The sequence below is a fragment of the Protopterus annectens genome, chromosome 10.part0 (genome assembly GCF_019279795.1).
Source record: "Protopterus annectens isolate FY-2018-M chromosome 10.part0, PAN1.0, whole genome shotgun sequence".
Taxonomy (NCBI): Eukaryota; Metazoa; Chordata; order Ceratodontiformes; family Protopteridae; genus Protopterus; species Protopterus annectens.
In genome coordinates, this window is record NC_056744.1 from 1,382,325,932 (window position 1) to 1,382,349,839 (window position 23,908).

At 36.7% G+C, this 23,908-nt stretch overlaps 1 protein-coding gene across 1 annotated transcript in view; it reads right to left on the reverse strand.

Moving 5' to 3' along the window:
* Positions 1-23,908, reverse strand: part of LOC122813607 (calcium-activated chloride channel regulator 1-like) — a 769,024-nt gene that overhangs the window by 649,862 nt on the left and 95,254 nt on the right. Inside the window, exon 3 of the mRNA XM_044086019.1 lies at positions 10,230-10,380. Within this exon, the coding sequence (XP_043941954.1) occupies positions 10,230-10,380 (151 nt within the window). The remainder of the gene's footprint in view (positions 1-10,229; positions 10,381-23,908) is intronic.

The window sequence follows — 23,908 nt, forward strand, 5'->3', positions numbered from 1 at the left end:
GAGTTGTGGTAGGTGGGCTGATGACCAGCTCTGTATTGCCATCTATTGAATGAGAGAGCTGTGATTCCACATTCATAATTTAGCTGTATCTCTCACAGATGGTATAAGAATTATTTAGAAGTAGGGGGTTGTCAGTGTACATGAGGCAGATGCTACACTGCCTCACTAGACCCGTGTCCACCAGGCTAGTAGGAGAAAAGGAGGGAAACTGACAGTTTGTGGTTCTAGTAATACTCTTGCTATAACAGTTGAAGAGGGAATATAGCAAGAGATGGTATTAATAGGTTTAGGCATGAAGAGCTCTGGTTTAGGTAATATTTGTGAAGCTAGGTAGCAGGTATCTGTAACCGTGAATCCCTCTGCACAGTACATTCCAGCCATGAGGGCACAGGGGGCATCTCCAGACAAAATATTAACTGTTTTACAAGCTCCAAAGGTCACACACAGTACTAAATTCAGCAAAAACCTGAACCTAGTCTATGCTAGTGTTTTTCAAGTGCCAAAAACAAGTAAAATGAACAAAACAAGCAGATGAACAGTAATTACAGTTGTAAGAGGAATTAATTTAGCAGACAATCTAAAAAATGCAATAAAGTACAGTTGCACAGTTTAAACAAACATATGCAGCAAATATTCTTTTAATTACTCATCCTCCCTGTGGTCGCGTGAGTTTCCTCCAGGTGCTCTGGTTTCATCCCACATCCCAAAGACACGCTGCGGGTGGATTGGACACTCTAAATTTGCCCTAGGTGTGAGTGCGTGTGTGTGTGTGCCTTCTGTGGAAGGTTGGGCATCGGGCTGGCAACTCAACACTATAAAACTCCACTGCCAATCATGAGCGGAAAGGTGATCCGCTGTGGCGACCCCTAACCGGGAAAAGCCGAAAGAAGAATAAGAAGATTCTTTTAATTACTCAGAAAGTGCAGAAAACAGCTGAAAATAAGCACTTATCATTTGTAGTCTCTCAGCAAGTATTTGGAAAACAGTAGAGCAAGGGCAGAAGGCCTAACTCAACTGCAGTTTGAGTATACAAGCACAAACTGGTTCAAATGCAGGATTTTTAGAGCAGAAAAATAGGAAACAGCCAAAGTTCAATTCAATCAAAATACCCTAAACAGAGCCCTGCAACAGTATCTCTAGCTAGATCAATGATCAACTGTTTTACAAGCTCCAAAGGCCACAAACAGTACTAGAGTCAGCAAAATCCTGTACCTAGTCTATGCTAGTGTTTTACAAGTGCAGCAAGAAAAGTAAAATGAGCAAAACAAGCAGATGGACAGTAATTACAGTTGTAAGAGGAATTCAATTAGCAGACAATCTAAAATGCAGTAAAATACAGTTGCACAGTTTAAACAAACAGATATGCAGAAATGTTGTTTTAGTTAATCAGAAAGTGCAGAAAACAATTGAAAATAACTACTTATCATTTGTAGTCTCTCAGCAGGTATTTAGAAAAGAGTAGAACAAGGGCAGAAGGCCTAACTCACTGCAGCTTTAAATAAACAAGCATCACCTTGATCCAGTCAGGTACATTTAGCACTTAACACAAGTTGGAATAGTCATCATTGCAAATAGGACCACTTTCAGTTAAGTTTAAGGATAGACTTTACTCTAGAACATTTAGAATGCTAGTTTATGATGCTTGTCATCCCACTTTTGTTGGTTTATATGAGCTGCAGTATTCTGTGTTGAACAAGACTTCAACGTGCTTAATCAGGAAAGCTGCATTTATCCATAACATTAGCAGTTACTATTAGCTGTCATAACAAAATATAGATAGAGGTGTCATTTTTAGCTAAACAAAATGTAGATGGAAGCAGATTTTTTTAAATTTGTGAGCACTCCATAAATATGCATACTGTTACCAAACACTTAGCAAATATTTATATATTATTATATAATAGCATACCAGAGAATTAAATCTTCTCTTGTAATTACTTTTAAGAAATATGTTACCTGATTATTAGGTCTTTAAAACTTTCTTTAAGAGGTCTTGGAAGAAAGCCCAAAAATGTCATGGGCTTACCAATCAGAATTTTATGTACAGCTAGACCTGTTTTTTTTTCCTGTGGGATTGATCCTTTATGCTCTTAAAGACAAATGGTGAGCATCAAACAACTTAAGGCCCATTTATTTTAATATTAACTGATAAAACCAGTCTGCGGTGTACTCACAGTGTATATTTTCATCTGAAGCAATGTTATCTAACCTCTCTGTTTTAACAGGTCAAGTAAGTAATAAGCTTTATTAATTACTAATTAAGTTATATAGATCAAAAGGTCATATCTAGACAAATCACATCACATTTCCCTGCAATATCCCATTTTGTTGCTGAATGTAACTGGCAATCTGTGTGAAAACTAGTTTGTGCAACAGATATGAATCTCAAGTGTACAGGTGTTGTCACTCTGCCAAGATTTTAGTAAACATGAGACAGCTATTCTTGCTAGAATTGACCTGGTCCCCTTCAATAAGCACACCACACCAAATGACATTTGACAACCTTTATTAAGCGTTCATAAACATAACGTTATTGAACCATATTTTAATTTATTAATCACAGCATGGACATCCATATAACCATTTACTAGGGCAGTGTAACCCTGCTCACCCTAACCAAAATAAGCAGTGTTATCATCTCCACTCATTTACTTTTACTTATCAAGCAGCATCGTCACCTCTGCTCATTTTGTTTTATTTATCAAGCAGCATCCCATCACTCACTTTCATTCCCCAACTCATTAAATTAAACATCCGACACCAGAGGGAGAACCAGAAGAGGGACAAGCCTGCCCCTCTTCTCCACCAAGCAGCGTGACACAGGGTCTTCCCCCTCATTCACTCCCAAACCTTCAGCATACCCTCAAAAACTAACTTAAGTGTACATTAAGAGGTTCAAACCAAAATCATTTAGGTGTACTTCATCCTATTTAAACCAAACTGGATCCCTGTCATTGAGATCCCTATACCCTATCTTATAAATACCCAAAGCATGCCTTCAAAATAACCATGGTACGACCTCAGATCACAAAATACACATTCCTGGGTATAGTCTCTTTAATATAAACAGATTCTCACGTATCCTAAGTACCAACGGTCACTTTGGAATTATTCCCAAATTATTACCTGCCGAATGAACAACTAGGACTCATGGTAGTCCAATCTATGACTGTAGAAAATCAAACTCCTGCATGAGCCAATGCCACCTAAGGCCTGTGACACCGTGCCAGATGACTCTCCACTCAAGACGATGCAAACCCAAATGTGCACCATCTGGCCTATCTGCAGCCCTCCTTGCTGCCCAATAAACATATGAATGACTGATAATGAGAACCCCCTTTCCCTCTTAATGACTTCAGTTGATCTGCTTTCTCTTACTAAATCTGAAGCCCTTCCAATATGAAAAGAACGAGTAGAACACATCTCTCTCAAAAAACCAACACACTGCAAAGCTCTCCTCATCACAAATACAAACTGACTACTTGGTATTACCTTGCCCCCTACTGAATGACAAAAGAAGTCCTGAGGACTCCCAGCTTGAGAGTGCAACAATCTTAGCCCAACACACTGGACGTAACCAAGCATTCCTGTCCTTATGAACAAATATGATTACCTTTGCTGACTGAATACGCACTTGTTGAACACTGCATTTTATAAAGAGACTTATTTGAATATGATTAATATTGTTTACTGTAAAAGTGATTGTTTGGTACAGGATATGCTTTTTGAGGAACAAATTAACCCTGATGAGTTTGAGTTTATTACAGTTAAACACCGGATTGTTCCTTTGATTTTTGGTATCCCGAAGATCCATAAGTTTGTAAGTGCCCCCCCCCATGAGACCCATAGTTAATATGGGTAAATCGAAAACACATTCATTAGTTAAGTTTGTAGATATCAAACTTAAGGACTGTTTAACCCAGTTTGGGCATCTATGTTATTGACTCATGGGATTTTCTTGTGAAATTAAGAGATGTTCAATTTGAAGAAGAAACAGTCTTTTTAACAATAGATGTAGTTGACTTGTTTAACAGCATTCCTCACACTGTGAGTTTAGAATGGTTCTATGATTTTTTGTTTGAGTGTATTTATTTTGGTTACGATGATATTAATGTTATGAACACTTTCATGGAAACCATTCTTAGTAACAACTTTGTGTTTTTGAGTAACAGTACTTCCTTCAGAAGAAGGGCATTGCAATGGGGGCTGTTTGTGCCCCCATTTACACCAATATTATTATGGTTGAATGGGAATGGAAGTTTTTGTTTAAACATTTTGAGGTCCCCTCAAGGAAGTTGCATGTACATTTCTTGGATGATATTTTTATCATCTAGAATAGACCAACAGAGGAAATTTTAACATTTAATGAAGTTTTGAACTCATCGACTTGCTTACTAAAGTTTACTTGTGGTTGCAATGACACCAAAACTGGTTATTTATATATAGAGATTAGCAAAGATGCCCTTCACCAACATCTTGTCAGCAATATTTTTATAAAGCCCACTTACTCTAATAGTATGCTGCATTATGACAGCTGTCATCTTGACCATCAAAAGAAGGGCATTGTGAGAGGGCAACATGTGAGATAAGCAAGGATGATATCAGAGGATGAACTATATCATAGAGAAGCCCTTAACTTGTCTGACATGTATAAACATTGGGGTTATCCTGACTCTTTAATTGGAGATACTGAATTAGAAGTTGATGCCAAAAGAGAAAGAGGTAACCTTAAACCATTGTTAATGGATCATGAGAATGCAGATGTATGCACTTCTGACAAAAATAAAAGGAAAGAATATGCGAGTGCCTTTATTACAATTTTTACCAGTGATGCAGAAGAAATTGGAGAATTTTCTCATGCTTTCAGGATACTAATATCATTGCTGAGAAAAGTCCCCATGTGGTTTATAGGAAGGGGAGGACTTTTAAGCAATATTTTGAAAATGTAGGGTCTAATGCAACAACTTCCATTATGAAAAAACAGGGAACCTATAAGTGTGGGTTTTGTTCCTAATGTTGTTTCATCTATGAGTGTGACATTGTACTAGTCAAAAAAAGGAAAATCCGGTCTACCTTTCACTGCACGTGTAACATGGTTGGGGTGATATACCTTGCAAAGTGTTTACAGTGAGAAAGATTTTATGTGGGGAAGACCCAAAGACATTTAAAGGATTGGATTTATGAGCATGGGCTTGATATAAAAAACAAACAAAAAAAGCAATGCTCTATTTAGACATTGTTCAGAATTTCTGAACCATGTGTTTCGTTCCTTTGGTTTGGACATTGTATAAAAGAACCCGGGGGGGGGGGGCTTGGGAAGTTCTTATATATATATATATATGAGAGTTGTGCTGGCAGATTAGACTGAAACATTCACTAAACCTATGACCCTAACAACTATGCCACCCTAAAAGCTCCATAATACATCCATAAAGACAAAATCAGTCATAACGTGTAGTCCAATGAAGCTTCATTTACCAAAGCTAATCCCAGGGACAAAACCTTCAAAACTTGTCTTGTCAACTGCCATCATCGGTCAGTCTTCATGCTATCAATCCTACCCCAACTGCTCAACATCCAAACCACAACCCTAGATTTTATAAAATCATATAACTCTGCCAGCCGTACAAATATACTAATCTCAGCTAAGTCCACTTTAACTGACTTAACTACCTTACCTTGCTCCCAAGACTGAGCCAAGTATTTCAACAAGAATCCTACTGACCAAACTCCTTCCTCCTCATGCAGCTGTAACACAAATTTATTAATGGCTTGCAATGACCTACAACATGCCTTCCTTTTAGAAGCTACCCAGGATTCCTGCACTGTCAGATTATTTGAGGCCAGTCTGCCACAATCCTTTCTGGTACCACTATCAGCTTATCTGCCACCTCTGGAGCAAATTGTCAGAACCTAGAAAACTGAAATTGAAAAGCTAGCAGCAATCCCATTCTGAACACCCACCACATGCATATCTGTAAAAGAAAAAGTAATCAGCAAATTCTGCAAAACCAACTTACATAATACACACAACAGCATCTCAGACCTCATTGTCTTTACCTGTAACACTTGTACCATTGCTATATTGTCCGAATGAAAAATAATCCTCTTTCTCTGCAACCTCTCCTGTCCTAATTTGATGCCACCCAAAATGGAACTAACTCTAAAAAGGCTACATCCTTCTTCCATTTGTCCATCCAACCTGCCAGCCATCGAGCTACAAACCATTCTCCCCCAAAATATGCCCTCATCCCCATACCTCTTGCCACATCTGTAAACAACTGCAAATCCCCTTGAACAACCCAATCTATCTGCCAAACAGACATGCCATTAAACTGCTCCAAAAAGACAACCGCAGTGCTAAATCAGCATGCATCAACTTAGCAAAAAGCAACCAATGATGGTTGCTCTTCTCCCCTTTTAAGAAAAAGGCTACAGCTCTACAAAAGATGCAGCCCAGGTGAACTGCCTGACATGCAAAATTCATAAGTTCTAATAGCTCCATAACATCTTTAATGCGTACCTAGTCCTTGGATTTCACCCTCCTAATATTTCCTTTTAAACATGTTATCTTCTCCTCTGGCAAAAATAATAAACTATGGCCTGCATCTACTAGCAATCCCAAGAAAATCAATGCCTTGCTTGTGTCTACTAACTTTTGCATAGTCAGTGGAACACTCGATTCTTCACACATCCCAGCAAATGCATGCATACCTTCCAAAGCTCCTTTAAACCCTTTACCTAATATTAAGAAGTCATCCAGATAATGTACTGCCTTCTGACTACAGATTCAATGTCCTCTTCCTCAACCATGGGTCCTTAAATCCCCAAATAAATAAATCTCCTTTTTAGTTATCAGTAAACCAAGATAAAGCTCTAGGTGAAAAAAGGTAACCCAGTAGATACACTGCAATTGCCCACTTGTAAAATAGAGGCAAAAAGGTACTTAAACTGCCACTTTTTGTCTGCTTCAAGCTAGGTATCCACCCAGAAAGGACACAGCTGAAAGCAGGTCTATAGATTGTTTTTCCCTACTAGATTCTAATAACTCCTAACAATTTGGCTATTTAGATACTTACCCTGCAATCTTTAGCCTGGGGGGGGGGTTCTAGGCACCCCCTCCACTAACCTCTCCAGTTACCGTCCCATTACTATCCTCTCCCCTCTCTCCAAGATACTTGAAAAATGTATCAACTCCTGGGTCTCCAACTACCTCCTAGTTAATAATCTCCTCTCCAAAACCCAACATGGTTTCAGGCCATATCACAGCACTACCTCCGCTCTGCTGTCCTTCACCAACACTATACTTCATCACAAAAACAATGGCCTCTTCTCTACTGCCATATTTCTAGATCTCTCAAAGGCCTTTGACATGGTATCTCATGAGCTACTACTCTCTACTCTCCCCAACCTCTCATTCTCACAACCAGCCTGCAACTGGTTGCACAGCTATCTACACAGATGCCAGCAATCAGTAATCTGGGACAATAACACATCACCTTGCCTCCCAGTTACTCTCTGAGTTCCCCAAGGGTCTATCCTTGGCCCTCTGCTATTCTCACTTTTCACTAACAACCTACATACTGCCACCACACAAGCATCTCTTATACAGTATGCAGATGACTCTACTCTCATCTGCTCTGCCCCCACTCTACCAGTACTACAACAAATCACACAGTAATCATTCTCTTCTGTAGAAAGCTGGCTATCCAATGCTCAGCTCCTACTCAACCCAAGTAAGACAAAACGTCTCCTGTTCCAACCTTCCAAAGCCATCCAAAACACCCCTCACTTCAACATTCTTGCCAAAGACAATACCATCATCTCTCCATCAGAACACACAAAATTACTTGGTGTGAAAATAGACAAAAAACTTAGATTTGACACCCACATATCTCTCACAATAAAAACAGTCCACAAGAAACTTGGTGCATTTTATCGAAGTCGCCAAGTCCTAACCAAGGCAGCTAAAATCTCCATAGCCAATTCCCAGCTAATCTCCACCCTACTCTATGCATCCCCCATACTTACCAACCTTAGACAGACAGACCTACACAAGCTGGATGCTTGTTAAAACAAAATTGCTAAATTTGCCACTGGAACCTCCTATTGCAGCTATCATTGTATCTCCCTTAAAGAACTAAACTGGCTAGAACTCCCACAACTCCTTCACTTTAATCAACTCACCCTCGCTCATAAACTTATTAACCACCCCCTTAACATCCCTTCCCTTCAAGCCCTTCTCCAACCCTATCACCCCACTAGGCTCCTAAGATCAAGCAACAAAAATCAACTCACTGTTATCAAACCCAAAAACTCAGCAGGAGAAGCCATATGTTCATGTACCATATCTAAACTTTGGAACAATCTTCCACCCTCTATAACTACTCTACCTTATAGCAGCCTTTTCAAGACTGCACTCAAATTCCACTTAAATTTGCACTGGCTTTGTCCTTGTTCGAATCCAGACTAACACCCTCACCCTTACCCCCCAGCTAGACTCTTAACCCAACTATACTACCACCACTACTAACCACAGTCAGAAATAGCTAGTTGTCTTTACATACTTTAACATCTTGTCTGACAATTTTGTTACTAATATTATAAATGACAAGAAACTATCTTAACTTGCAACATTTTCTGTATATACTGTTGATATTCAATATCTTGTTATTGTATTAAAGCCAACAACCGGTAATGTTGTTTACTATTGCTGCAACTTTGTATCTCTTTCATGTACATGATATGGAGCTTTTCTCCCCAGGCATCCGCTGAAAAAGGACCTGAGTCCAGTCGGAATTTCCCAGAAAACAAATGTAAATAAATAAATAAATAAAAATAACCCACACCACATCATCCAAAGATGCATAACTCCCTTTAGCGTTATCTTCTGAAATAAAGTTGTTGACAGAGTTCCCTTCAGGATAAGACAAATGGTGAATCAAATGAAATTCGCCATCCGCCATCTTAGGAACCAAGTCCAATGGTGAGACCTTAAAACTGGCAAAAGGGAAACTGTCAAAACGTGACCCAATAACCTACTCACCCACTGTTCCTTCTCTACCAACCTTCCAAATATCTTCCTTCCCCAACACTGAACGCAAATTCTTATAAACTACTCCACCCCTTCCGACACTTGATTTAATAGAAAATCCCCACAAAAAACTAAGAATTAATTCCTCCACCACTGCCAGATCAGGAAATTGCCTGAGAATATGCCGCAATGTCTGCCCCTTAATGGGAGAATGCATCCCCTGGTCTTCCACTCATTCCCCAAAAGGACACTTCCCCCTCTGCCTGCAAAAACTCCCTCTCCCTTGCAGACCTTGCAATCCCTGAAATGAAGAACAACGCTCATTAGCAAACATTATGGATACCACTATTGCCTTTGGGCAATGACTATGAATACTGCCCAAAAGTTCTGCAGTTTCTTCGGCACATTTTTCATGAGAACAGAAGGCTATAATCAAGGCTAATGATATTTTAAAAAGAATGTGAACAAAGCAAGAGGTTTAGAAACATACTTTGTGTTTGCTACATCATAGATTTATTTTAGGAATTTTACTTTAAATCAGTTTCATTAAAAAAAGATTGATCATTACTTTCTTAATTTCTTCCCTTTGCAGAAAGGTTTTATGAATTTCATGCATGGTGTCATGAAGTCCTCCAATATGTGAGCCTGTGTCCTGCAGTACACATATGACAGTTCACATCACAGTGCATTTTATACCCCTTGCATCTAGCTGTAAATAACATTTTTTTCTTGTTTCAGATATGTGTCTCATTCTCATTTTAGTCTTAAAATTCATCTGTATAAAGTATATTTTGGCATTACTTAGCAGTAGCATCAAGGGTCAAACAAAGAATGCCTTCAGTGTAAAATCACGGAGATGAAATTAATGTCACCTGTCTCACTACACATTAAAGGGAGCGATTTATACATAAAGTCTGATAATTTATACATAAAATCTGATAAAGACAACATTTAGAATCCATCCCAAAAAAAAAACAAAAGGAAGATAGATGTATGATACAGATAATGATGGTAGTTTTATCTGCAGGATTTTTAGGGATTCAGTAGGGAACAATAATCTGAACAGTAAGTAGCTTTCCATTTTAGGATGGGACATAATCAGCTTTAACATTATTACTAAGTACTGCATTAAAACCAAAAATGATTAGTTATTGTAAAGTAAAATTTGTATTAAAAAAGTAAATTATATGCTTACCTCTTGGTCCATAGACATTGAGCAATGTGTCATCCAAAAGGAAATTTGGTGTTAAATGAATGTATCTGCCTCTTTCCCCACATCCTCCATACTGCAAAGTGTAGGGATCATCTCCATATTTTAGGTATGGCTCTGCAACGACTATATCAGCCTAAAATATATAAAATTATAGTCAGCAAACATCATAACATAGGAGATATGTATTTCTCCACTCTGCCTTTTCTGATGTCACATAATTCAAATAGACAAACATGTGGCAACTTAGTGAAAGGGATTAAAGCTATGAGCTGCCTGTAAGCTTCTTCCACTAGTCCTAGGTCTGATTTTATCGTTTTCTATTTGCCTATGGCATACACCTGAGCAAGTCACTTAACCAGACATTAATCTCAGTACCTCAACTAAAGCAATATATATTTATATATTGAATACTGTTGTATTATCGAAACACAATTCATCTAATTGTGTTTCCGATAACACACTTTAGCGAAAGTGCATATTGTCGAATATGCACTTTCGCTAAAGAAATTAACATAAAAAAAATGTAAGAAAAAAATACATTAAACAGTGTTATGCAGGGGGGCAAGTCCCCCTGCACACTCATGTGGGGGCTGCTCCCCCCACACACTCCCTACTTTATTATTCTCACTCCGAGATCGCACTACAGTGTGGAAAAGGGAATACTCTCTTATCCCCACTGTACTATGATGTCAGCGATAGTTTCGTTAGTTGTAAATCAATACTATACATTGATTTACAACTAACGTTGCATGCAAACTGCATGCTTTCTTTAATTTACCACACTGTAGTTAGCGAAAGTGCATTTTTGATAAAATGCACTTTCGCTAACTTGTGTCCGCCGAATATTAACCATGTTTCGACAATGTAACAGTGGCCCATGTATATATATATATATATATATATATATATATATATATATATATATATATGTATGGGTCTACTTCAGAATGTCGAACTGTGCAGAATGCCGACTTTCATATGGCCGACACCATATGATCGACATTCCGAAAGACCGACATCCTGAAATAGTGCAATTTACCTACCTGTAAACACTGTAAAACAGTGTTATGCAGGGGGACAAGCCCCCTGCACCCCCACACCCTCTGCCACTTAATTATTCTCACACTGAGATCGTACTACAGTGCAGGAAATGGGAATCTCCCAGTCCGGCACTGTAGCGGGATTGCCGCTATCATTTGTTGGCCTTTCAAACTTTCGCTCATATGGTGTCAGCCATGTGAGTTTTAAACATTTAAAAGTTTGAACAAATGAAGGGCTCCTATATATATATATATATATATATATATATATATATATGCAAGGGAGTAGTTTTTGTAATAATTTTTATATATATTTTTCTAAGTCCATTTTATTGAAAATCAGAACACTTAGACACTTATGCAGTTCATCAAGCATTGCAATTGTTTTGATATACATTAGAAATATACCTGCACTTCTAGACAAAAATACCACATCACTCCAGCTGAACTTCTTCCTTTTCAGAAAAGAATATCAATGACAAACTCCAAATCAGTGAATATGATGCAGCAATACTTTTGTACCTGGTGGTACCTCACAGTGGGCTATAAAACTGAAGAGAACTAGACTGCATTATAGATTTTTCTTGTTATATCAGATCTTTTATTCTTTCTCATATCACTTCATTTCTAGCCTGCCTAATTTCACACTCTGTTTACTATTCACTCTTCCCCATCCCCAACCAGCTCCCTTCTTAGTTTATACTATTGACCTGACTCCTTCCAATGCCTTGTCATTTCACATTTTACCTACCCATTTCATCAGAATACACATAATACAACTCAAAGGATTTAAACACCCTCCCACAAAACAAAAACCCTGACATCACATCCTACTATTAGATCGCTTCCTGTCAACTAATGCAGATATTTAAAGGAAACAATACCTGACTAAAATTGCCAAGACATATGAAAAAGTATAGTTTCATATTGCAAATAAATATAAAAATGTAAACACACATATATATCACTGATAAATATAAATGTATATAAATGTATAGCAAACAACTGTAGATACTATAATACAGAAAAGTGGGGTAATAGACCCATGAAATGACAATAAAGACCTTTTAAATATTTTTTAAATATAAAACAAAGCTCTTAGCTTCGATAAGGGCATAATACTTATATGCTCATTAATGCCAGGATATGAGCCTGCATTCAACTTAATTTGCCATTTCAGCTCTAGTAGTTCTAAATAATCATCCACTGGGCCACCCTGGAATCCCAGGTCTGCATGATCAATGACAAAAAAAAACTAAAAAAATGCATTGGATATTTGTCCACATGATTAAAAAGTGCATTGTTTTTATTTTTGCATTTAGTATCATAGCAGTGCTCATATACTCTCTGCTTACAGGCCCTTTCTGTTTTACCCACATAAAATATGTTGCATAACCTGCACTTAGCAATATATACCACCCTTTTCGAAAAACAAAAAAGTTTTTTTACTGGGGTAGATGCATCCAAAATTCTTAATAAATATATATTCACCCTCCATAACATATGGGCACTGCCCACACCTACCATATTTAAGGCATCCACCAGTTTTGTTCTCTTTCTTCTGTCTTTCCAAGAGTGCTTTAAAGCTATATATTTTTTTGTAGACAATCACTGGTTTATCCCATACAATTTTAGAGACATCCTGGTCTAATAACATCACTGGCCAAAAATTAACCAATGTGTTTTTGATTTCATAAAAATCCAAGGTGAAGGTTAGGGTACACAATCTTGAAAGAATATTGTTATTAGAATGTAATCTATCTCTAACCTTTCCATCATCAATACCACAACGACTGAATAAAATTTTTACTATTAACCTATTCCATCTTTTGACAGTAACCTCATTCTCAATTTCTTTTAAAATATTCATAGGATAATCCCTTCTTCCAAACATGTCAATAAGTTTATCACATTCTGTTTGGAAGTCCCCTTCATCTGACACCATTCAAGTGATTCTGATAAATTGTCCCTTAACTAGGGACTTTTTCTAATGAATCGGGTGCCAGCTCTCAAAGTGTAAAAATGTATTCGAATACGTAGGTTTCCTGTACAGCTTAGATATAGAAAAGATTTACTCAAATAATCCTTCACAATAGTGACATCTAAAAAATTCAAGCTCTCTATGTCAGAATTCAGGGTAAATTCTAAAAAATCAGTGGTACTATTAATGTATTCAAAACATTCACCTAATTTGGCCTCACCTCCTTTCCATAAAAGGACTATGTCATCCAAATAATGACCATATAGGACCCAATGGTCTTTGTAGCACAAATTCATAATGCATTCCTCCTCCCAGTGTGCCAAAACCACATTGGCAAACACAGGGGCACAATATGCTCCCATTGCCACCCCTAAAGTTTGCTTACAGAGGTGGCAATCAAAGCTTAAAAAGTTATTTTCCAAAACAAGTTCCATACAGGTCCCAATGGCATCTTTGGCATCAAAACTTAAATCAGAATGCCTGCAAAGATATTCATAAAACCAATCAAGCCCCTCCCCATGTGGGTTTACTGAAAATAGATCCTTGATGTGCAAGGTGGCCATAATAAGGCCATCATCATACATATCTGGATGTATTCTACCTAAAAAAATCCCATGAATCTTTAATAATCCAAGTCGTCTTTTCCACTAGACCTTTCAACTGATGATCCACAAATTTGGCCAACCCATATGTTTTCAAAGCATTGGCATCCACAATCGGACATAGAGGGGGGTTCTGGATGGATTTATGTATCTTTGGGATGCTGAAGATGGTAGGTGTTCTATGGGTTTTATACTCTAAGAACATATGTGTGTCAACACTTATCTGTCGATTAAGTAATAATTCCTCAATGGACAAATTAATATTCCTATAGGCTAGATTCATCTCATTGACTGACACTTCTCGATAAGTGTCAATATACAATAGATCAAACATTTTACTTTTGTAATCCAAATAATTCATAATGACCAGCCCTTCCCCTTATCAGGTTTCATAAGCCTGATGTTGTTACTAATGATGTCTTGAAGTAACATCCATTCTTTTTCATCCAAATTGCTAACATAACCCCTGTGATTACTATTCAAAATGATTTTCCTAAGTTCATTTTCACAAAGTGTCTCATAAATCACAAGAAGAGGGTGGGTAGGTGGAATAAAAGTGCTGGGTCTATGCCACTGCTGGGCATTTTGAGTAATAATAGTATTACCAAAATGTACCCCCAAATTTAATTTCCTCACATACATTTTAAGGTTTAAAATACTGTCAACAACATTTGCTGATCTCCCTGGGACAAAATTCAACCATTTCGCGGGTTTATCAATAATAATATCTGCAAACTTCCCAGACTTAGACTTGCCATGTATGCAGATCTCATAGATTCACAAAACTAACTACCCATAAACCACAGAAACTGAAGTAAAACAAATAAAATAATCCTTCTGTTCACTCCAAAGAAGACTAAGAACCAGGGCAGGCAGCTTTTTATACTTTAAAACAACAATCACAGAGCATGTCTAATGAATGTTAATCAAGTCACAATACAACACTTTTGAATAACCAGTGAATCCCATTAGCATAAAAAATGTTGCTAAGATATGTGATTTTAAAAACACAAATACAAATAATAATTATAATTCAAAAAATTAATCAAAATGAAACATTAAAAGACTGAAACACTTAAGAATATAAATCCAAGATGAAATAAAGAAACAACAAACAACAACAGGAGCCATGGATTAGTTGCCCAAAACTCTTAACTGTGCTTCAGGTACCTTGGCTAGATGCCTTCCTTCCAAGAATAATTTTAAACACATCAAGCAGCCTGTTAAATACCAGTGCCTATTAATGAAACACCAATCAATTGTTTAAAAGCATTAATTAATTTTGTTACATATTATTTCGCACCAAAGCTATTTATTACTACAAATACTGATAATATTACTACAACAAATCAAACTTAAGAATTAAACATTAAAAATTGAGTTTTACCTCTACGTTCTTTCCCTTGGTTGCATAGTTCCATAATTTTATATGACTTTACTGTCCATTTCCAACAATTTGTGAGTGAGGACACCTCCATCTAAATGGGTTCTACCTAAAACACTAAAATTCAAGCTTTCAGAAAATGGTCTGCCACAGGACTGTCCAAACAATGATTTGTAATATCTTCCAGGTGTTTAAGGATATGTACTTTAACCATCCTTTTTGTCTAATGTACAATCTAATACGTGTACATCCACAGTCAACTGCATATACTACTGCACATGGTGTGCAGTTGAATCTTTCCGCAAAATTGAAAATTCTGTCATTTATTTTGATGCCAGAAATATTCCTGATTCTCCTACACACCTTATACCTTCCACAGGAAAAGGAACCTACCCCTGCCCCCCTCCCTATCTTTACTCCATGATTCAAAAGTTCTTCCAAATTTAAAAATATGAAAATGTGACCTTCTTAGGAAAAAGATCTCCCAGATAATTATCTTGACTAATCACTGGCCACAAACCAGGGGAAAATCTAATAACAAAATATATTTCTTTGTCAAATTCATTCTGCCCCCATAAATGAATATGTTGTCCATAAGATCTAACTTCTCTGTTTTCTTTTCTCACCTGCCTCTCCAACTTTGTCTTAGCCTTATTTATGATCTCAGCAACAACCTATCTTTTACTCTAACTCCCCCATCTACTAAACTTCTTTCTGAGGTGTTAGTCAAAACTTGTTTATATTCACCATAAGGCAAAGAGTCCAACAAATGGGGAGGATGCATGCTACTTGCATGTAGAAAATTATTCACAGCAGTAGCCTTTTGATATGGTATAAATTGAATTAGACTGTCTTTGTTGACATACAATTCTATGTCCAAAATTCAAATGTTACTAGTTCTGTGGGTGAACTCTAACCCTAAATGATTTTGCCCCAATCTAATAATACACCCTTCAAATAATTTAATATCCCCTTTAGAAATAAAAATCAAATCATCAGTGTAATGTTTCTATACAAATACATTATCAGAAAAAAACTCAGTGGGATACATGTACAGATTTTCAAAATGAGCCATAAATATGATGGCATAAGAAGGAACAAAGACTACTATTGCTGTTCCTTCCCTTTGCAAGAAAAACTGCTTGCCAAATCTAAAATAATTGTGGGTAAGACACAATTCCAACAGCTGAATCAAATAGGTGGTATGTAGCCCTTCCACCAGCAATTTTTCAACAGCTTCTAGCCCTCCTTTACTTTTAATTCTGATGTATAAAGACTTGATGTCTATCATGGCCCAATATTAATCTTCACACCACATCAACCCTTTCACATTCCTATAAAAATCTGCAGTGTTTTTTATGTGAGAAGGAATCTGTCTAGGTAGTTTTGCAGATGTGCATCTCTAACAAAATACCTATGTTTTCCAAGTAAGAATTCACTCCCAATATTATAGGTCTCCCAGGGGGTTCCCTTAGAGTTTTATGTATTTTTGGAATGGCAAAAAAGCTGGGTCTTCTAGAAGTTTCTTATATAGTTTCTTAACAGCCAAACCTGTTAAGAGCCCCAAACTTTTAACTCTCTCCAAAATATCCATCAGTGTAATGTTGAACTCACATGCAGGATTATTGGGTAATTGCTGATAGTCTTTCTCATCTAATAATAAATTATATACCATTTTCTCATATCCCATTTTAGACATTATCACCCAATTACTACCCTTGTCTGCTTCTCTGAAGATATATTTATCACCTAAGTTACAAAGTCTTTTTAGGGCCATCATTTATTTTTGCTTAAATTGAACTTTTTATCAGATTTAATGAATTTCAAATATTCAAGTTCAACCTTTATACAGAAAATATAAATAACCTATATAACAGAAGATAATTTGGGAGGCATAAATTGCCTGTTGCTAGGAAAGAAAGGAACAAAAAGTTTACTATAACCAGTGTGAAATAACCTACCCCTTCACCAGAAAATGTTTCACACACAAAAGATAAATGCTCTGCAGGAATATCAAACAGCCCATTGTCATGTATTAACAAATTTAACAATGAATTTTCACCCTTACTGTTAACATCAACATCCATATCTGTACTTGCATCATCCTTATGAAAATAAACATTTAAATGTAGCTTCCTACCAAAATGTTTCACCTATAAAATAGCATCTGCTAAAGTTGGCATCCTAGTTGGTACAAATGTAATATCTTTTAACAACAGACTCTCAATGTCCATAATATTTTAACTGGGCAAATTCATAATATTCAAACTGCCCTGTGTGTTACAACACTTACTTGCAATGTCCAAAACAGTCACAAATGTTCTTCTAGTATTACCAATGGTGATAGATGCAGGTTCACTGCCTTCTTCCTCACCCATGGTTCTTCCGACCAGTCCCTCTGCTGTTGCATTGAAAATCTGCATGCTGTTCCTGAAGGACCATAGTTTAAATGTTATCTCCTCCCTGCATATCTTCGAAGGAAACCCTTTTTTTTTTTTACTCAACGCTGTCTCAATGGAAAATGTTGAAGAATCTCACAATGTATGAGATCTTCTATTGGAAGATCTCACCTGTGACCTTCCTTGTCAAAGTTTCCTTTGCCAGGAAAAAATAAGATCATCCTTAAAATCCTTAATGTCCAGATTTAACTTTTTCTTTTTCTTTTCCACAGCATCCATTTCTATGTTGGCAATATTATTTTTAATCTCTTAATTTCTCTTAAATTAATTCTTAAATTTGATTTGTTGTAGTCATATTTTCAGTATTTGCAGTAATAAATAACTTTGGTGTGAAATAACATGTAACTAAATTAATAAATGTGTTTAAACAATTGATTGGTGTTTCACTAATAGGCACTGGTATTTAACTGGTTGCATGATATGTTTAAAATTATTCCTGGAAGGCATCTAGCCACTAGCCAAGGTACCAGAAACACAGTAAAGAGAGTTTTGGGCAACTAATCCATGGCTCCTGTTGTTGTTTGTTAAAACATCTAAGAATTCTGGGTTTCAAACATTAAAAGATCTCATTTTAAAACACTTTTTGAAGAAAAATTATCATTCAACCCTGGTGGCTGGCTGTTTTTTATGCTAATGGCGTTCACTGATTATTCAAAAAAGCCTGTCTTACTATTATTCAATTTTACTCTGAAAAGGTCCCATGTCTAAGTTAAGTTAGGAATGAAAGCACTAAGTTATAAAGTGGATTGTTTGACAGTTTGTTTCCGCCTGTTTTTTTGCTGTCTGCCCCGGCTCTTACTCTTAACCTTTAAACCAACCCACAAAACTGTTTCTCTGAACTATGCAAATGAGCTACTGCAAATAAACTATTAATAAACCCCAGTAAAATCAATGTAACTTTACTCACAACTGCCCAGAAGTAATTCAAAATGCAACCAATACTTATTAAAGACAATAAGGTACTTATGTATTATTGCAAGCAGATTTTTGCGATAATACAGCTTGTTTCCCGATCACTAAATCTGTTTGTTAATGTGGTTGAAATGGAATACAGTGTGGTTTTTTTACTAAATCAGGTTGTTTTCTGGAGGGCTATTAACACAAACTAAAAAACATACTGTTTCTTACTGGCAGCATGTCGCTTCTTGGTGAGGCTGTGCACTGAACGTTCCTTGTCAGCCAATGCTGTCAGATTGCGATCATACATACCAGATTTTAGCAATTCCCTTGCAACCAGCTTCCAGTTCTCAGATAATTCCTGACAATTATGACATTATGTACAAACGAGTCGTTGTCCTTAATGTCATGATTTGGGACAGTTTATGGTATAACCTGCATGCCTTTTTGCAGTGTCCTGCAAATCGGAGTTGAGACGACCCAAGCAGTATGTCAGGAAAAATGTAGTGGCTGGCTCTGGAAGTTGGTTGTGAAGCAGCAGTGTTGGCCCCCAGAGTGTTATCCTCCGTGATGTGTGTTTAATAATAAATGAATCACATCTGTAGATGTTAAATTTTCCCCCCTTTTTGGATGGTGTGTGAACTTTTGGGCTGCTAGTTCTGGGGAAGGGAATATGCTGCAGACCTGGCTCTTTGCATCCAGCCTCAAAATATCATCACTTGAAAGGAGAATGTGTCTTTGCTGTCACTTTATGTCTTTTCGGGATCGAGTTTTGGCCAAGCCAGAAAGAAACACAGTAGTTTGTTCACAACTGTTTACATTCAGTGAGGTTGTGCTGTGATTGTGATTCAGAGTAATTATTCCATTTCACATACTTCTGCTGTGTTGTGTGCACACATAACAGGACTTGGAAAAGGACTATGACTGACATGATGTTGGGAAATGGCATAGGTTCAAACAAGCAGTCATTTTTCAAATACTACACTATTCCTACCGCAACAAAGTGTTTTTTTTTTTTACAGATATCATTCCTTGTGTGATTCTGCATACATTTATGGTTACATTCACACACCGGGAAGCAAGCTGTATTATCGCAAAAATCTGGTTGCGACAATACGTAAGTACCGACAATAATAATAGTATTGTATCATATGTAACTGAAGAAAACTACTTAGGACTCACTTTAAACCTAACACTTAATGTTTAGAATGCATGCAAATAAAAAGCACAGCAACAACACTCAATCAATTTATCAGATGCTAGTTAAATTAATAGAACAGGCTTTTAAAATACAGATGCCTCCTGCAGCAGCAGCATACTTTCATAAGAAGACCCTCCCCTCAGGAGAGCAATTGACTGATGATTGGGTACAATGGCTGATACAGGTGTCATCCATTGTTAGATCTTATATAGTCATGAAATGGAAAATTCGTGAAGTTATCTGTACAAGGATTGTTTAATTGGCTGTACCTAAAGGGTAGCCAAACCAAAAACCTCCAAGGGAATCTCATCTCAAGAGGTAGTGCTAATAAGAAATCTAAAACATTTCACCATCAAATATACTTTAAATGGGACACCATTTTATTATTATTTATTTCTACAGCAGTCTAGGTAGGCTGTCCCATTTATGTTTGCACTATTGCCTGCTTTCCATGTGATGTATTACCACCTGATTCATTGACGACATTCTTAGACTGACCTGTTTTGTGAACAATGTTATAAACTGCTTAAACTGTGTACAGTAAGTTTGTGCTCATTTAAGTTTTTTGGCATTTATGGTTCATTGAGTCACAACATTAATGTTGAGAAAAACTTGTTATAATGCATGTTAGTTGCTATATAGTCTGCTGTTCATGTAGTTCACAAATTCTATTACGTTCAATAAAAGTGTTTTTGAAAAAAAACAGTATTTGCTCAATTAAAATTATGCTGTATTGTAACACATATCTTATCCCCTTGTATTAGACCCTCTACAGAAAAAAGGAAGTACTGATGCCAAAACAAGAATATGACCCACCACTACCATTGTGGTTGAACAAAAAAATCCAAACAGTTGAAAACAAAATCTGTTTATTCACTTGTAGCAGACCATCATAAGCACCACTGATAACCTAAAAGGACTTAATAGGCTGCCGTCCTTTATAGGGCATCCCATCTACGTATACACTATTATTCAAAATCCATACACTTGTCTCTTATCCTCCCTTGGAACATATTGTCTCACTTAGAGAACTGACCTAGTCTATGAAAAGCAGTCAAATTAATAACCTAATGCTAACCAGCCCTACCTTCAAAATACTTGTTGAAAAAGCCCTAAGCCATGACCTGCTACACGGAATCATGTTCTGACAGTAATCATAACACATCAAAGTAAAACTGTTTAAAATCAGCCAAAAAGAACATCTACTGAAAGAAATTGACTATGCCTGTTTTTGTGACAAATTCATACCTCTCAACTATACAGATGTCCAGATTTTGGCCTCATATTTTGGTCTATGTTTCATAAATATGTGGTTTTCTGGCAAATTAGTGTTAAATCACTATGGACTGAAGTTAGAAAATAATGACAGACATTTGAGTTTCAGACTTCATATCCTTCAGAAAATTCATGCTAATGTAAAACCTGTTATTCTGTCAACTTACTAAGTTTGTAAGAGCAGTATTTTAAAATTGTCCCTATTTTTGGGCCTTTGTCCCACTTTTATTTATGGCTTTGTCCAGATTTCTTCCTCTAAATCTCATATATGTCAACCTCATTCTAATGTCAAATGACTGACAATGTGTAATTGTTTGAAAGCAAATCTAAGGATCAGACTCTAAAAGAGTTGTTCTCAGTGCAAGTCTTTCCCAATTGCAGAAGACCTGCTTTTAGTATAACTTTGATGTGAGTCCTATCTATAACAGGCTTATTATGGGAAACAGATTCCAAAACATCAGTCTTCAGTCACTTAACACTGAGCATATATATATATATATATATATATATATATAGAGAGAGAGAGAGAGAGATAAGAAAAGTAATTTCGTTCAGCTGTGCAATTCTCGTATACAGTCTGAATGACAACAACATTTACTGTTTACTGTTTATTTACTTTTCTCTGCCAAATTGTAATGTGTTGTCATGTATCTTAAAGTATTGTAAAGTTTTAATTTGTATAGAAACCAAGTAAAAAACACCTTGAGCCACACGGAACTGATTAAAAAACTGCAAAATCATGATGCTGGAAGAAGTCAAATCGTTTTGATACAAATAAATATAAACTCTTTTGTTTCTCATTAACTACACAAGTTCTTTATCAGACAAAAATGCTTCTAAAACAACTACTTATATAATCAGATACCACCATCTGGTGGCCAATCTGTATATTATATGTAATTCTTTACACAAAAACATTTAAAAATTACAGTTCATCAAACCCAAGTTCTATAATTGTGAATTCATAAAACCAAGATCAATACAGAGAAAAAAAATTGCATTGCACATATATATTCACTTTTAAACAACAATAAACTATTGATAGTTGGCAAAAATGAAAATGCCCTAAAAAAGAATATATTAACATGTTTATGCAATTTCCAGGGGAGATCATTTCAGTGCCTCGAGTAAGCATTCTACTGAATGTCAGAATTCTAAAACATTCATATTTTACAGTTGTACAAGGTTGCCCCTTTTGATAGGGGTGGAATCTGGGAAGCACAACTGAAGTTAAGAGAGTTATAAAACTGGTCTAACAGCTTTTGTGCTATCTGATTGTCTCAAGGCTTGCTGGTATACAAATATTCCCTTTTTGTAAATTCCTGCATATCATTGCTAGAATTTCCTTGTGTTCTGACTGAGAGTGCTTCTCAAACAATCTAGAAATGTGTAGTGGTTAGAGCATCCACCTGATGAACAGGCATTCTCTGTTTGTTGGGAGGGTGGCCTAATGGTTAAGGTGTTTGCCTTACAAACACAAGGTGCAGGGTTTGAGTCTCACAAGGAATAATTGGCTAGGCTTACAATGGCTCGCAAGGGCAGTTAGCCTAGTATGAACCTATAAATATAGAGCTGATAAGTATATATTTGGCACTTTAACTCTTCAGAGTTCTGCACTGTCTTATTTATATATTTGCTGGCATTGTTTTCTGATCTGTGCTGAAACTTTTTTTTCTCCCACCCTATTGCTATTTTGTTCTTAAAGTTTGTAAAACTGGTCTAACAGCTTTTGTGCTATCTGATTGTCTCAATGTTTGCTGGTATAAAAATGTTCCCTTTTTTGTAAATTCCTGCATTTCATTGCTAGAATCTACTTGTATTCTGACTGAGAGTGCTTCTAAAACAATCTGAAAATATAGAGTTGATAACTATATTTTTTGGCACTTTAACTGTTCAGAGTTCTGCACTGTCTTTATTTTTGCTTGCTTGACTGAATTATTTATATATTTGATGGCATTGTTGTTTGATCTGTGCTGAAAGTTCCCAGCCTCCCACCCTATTGCTGTTGTGTTCTTAAAGCTGATAGCTTTTGCAGTCGCCCGCCCCTACTGTAAATTTGATCTGGGACACTCCTCCCAGTCTCATCTCTTTAGCTCATTCTACCTAATACAGAGATAATTTGGGAAGGCCAAACCCCTCAGTCCCATAACCTTGAATTATCTTCTGTTACTGCGCTCTCCTGTTTTACGTTATTTAAAAAATACACTTTATTCAGCTGCTTATATTTTTCTAATTTGTGTTTCTTCCTACAGCTTTGTTACTTCATCCTGCTTTGCTTTTTCCTGCTAACTGACACCTGTTCTATAAAGTGTTCAAGTGCATCTTTGCTGTTACATTTATTTCTGCTTGTTTATAGTATATCTAAATTAAGTGTTATTCTTAAGTGTTATTCTAAGCTCTTAGTTTTAGTTTAAGCACTTGGGCTTTAGGCTCTTAGCTCTCCCTGGCCTTTCTCCCTCAGATTACGACAAATATGGATGGACAATTTCGTACAGTTTCTCCTGCCAGTCTGGTTGATATGGGCATCCTGAGTCAGTATAGCAATTGCCTCATATACATGGACAACCATCTACTACTACCACCTAGGAACACAATTTGTGACAGGTGCAATTATATTAGGAACCTAGAGTCCAAGCTCTCTCCCCCTCAAGCCAGTATATCTGGCACTGAAAAGGTTGTCAACACAATCGCTACACCTCAAACACCACCCACACCTACACAACACACACCTACATATGTGGAGGTCCTTTACATAAACATAACCAAATAAAGGAGACCTCCTAGACAAAAACACACACAATCTCCACAGCCCTCTAAACCAC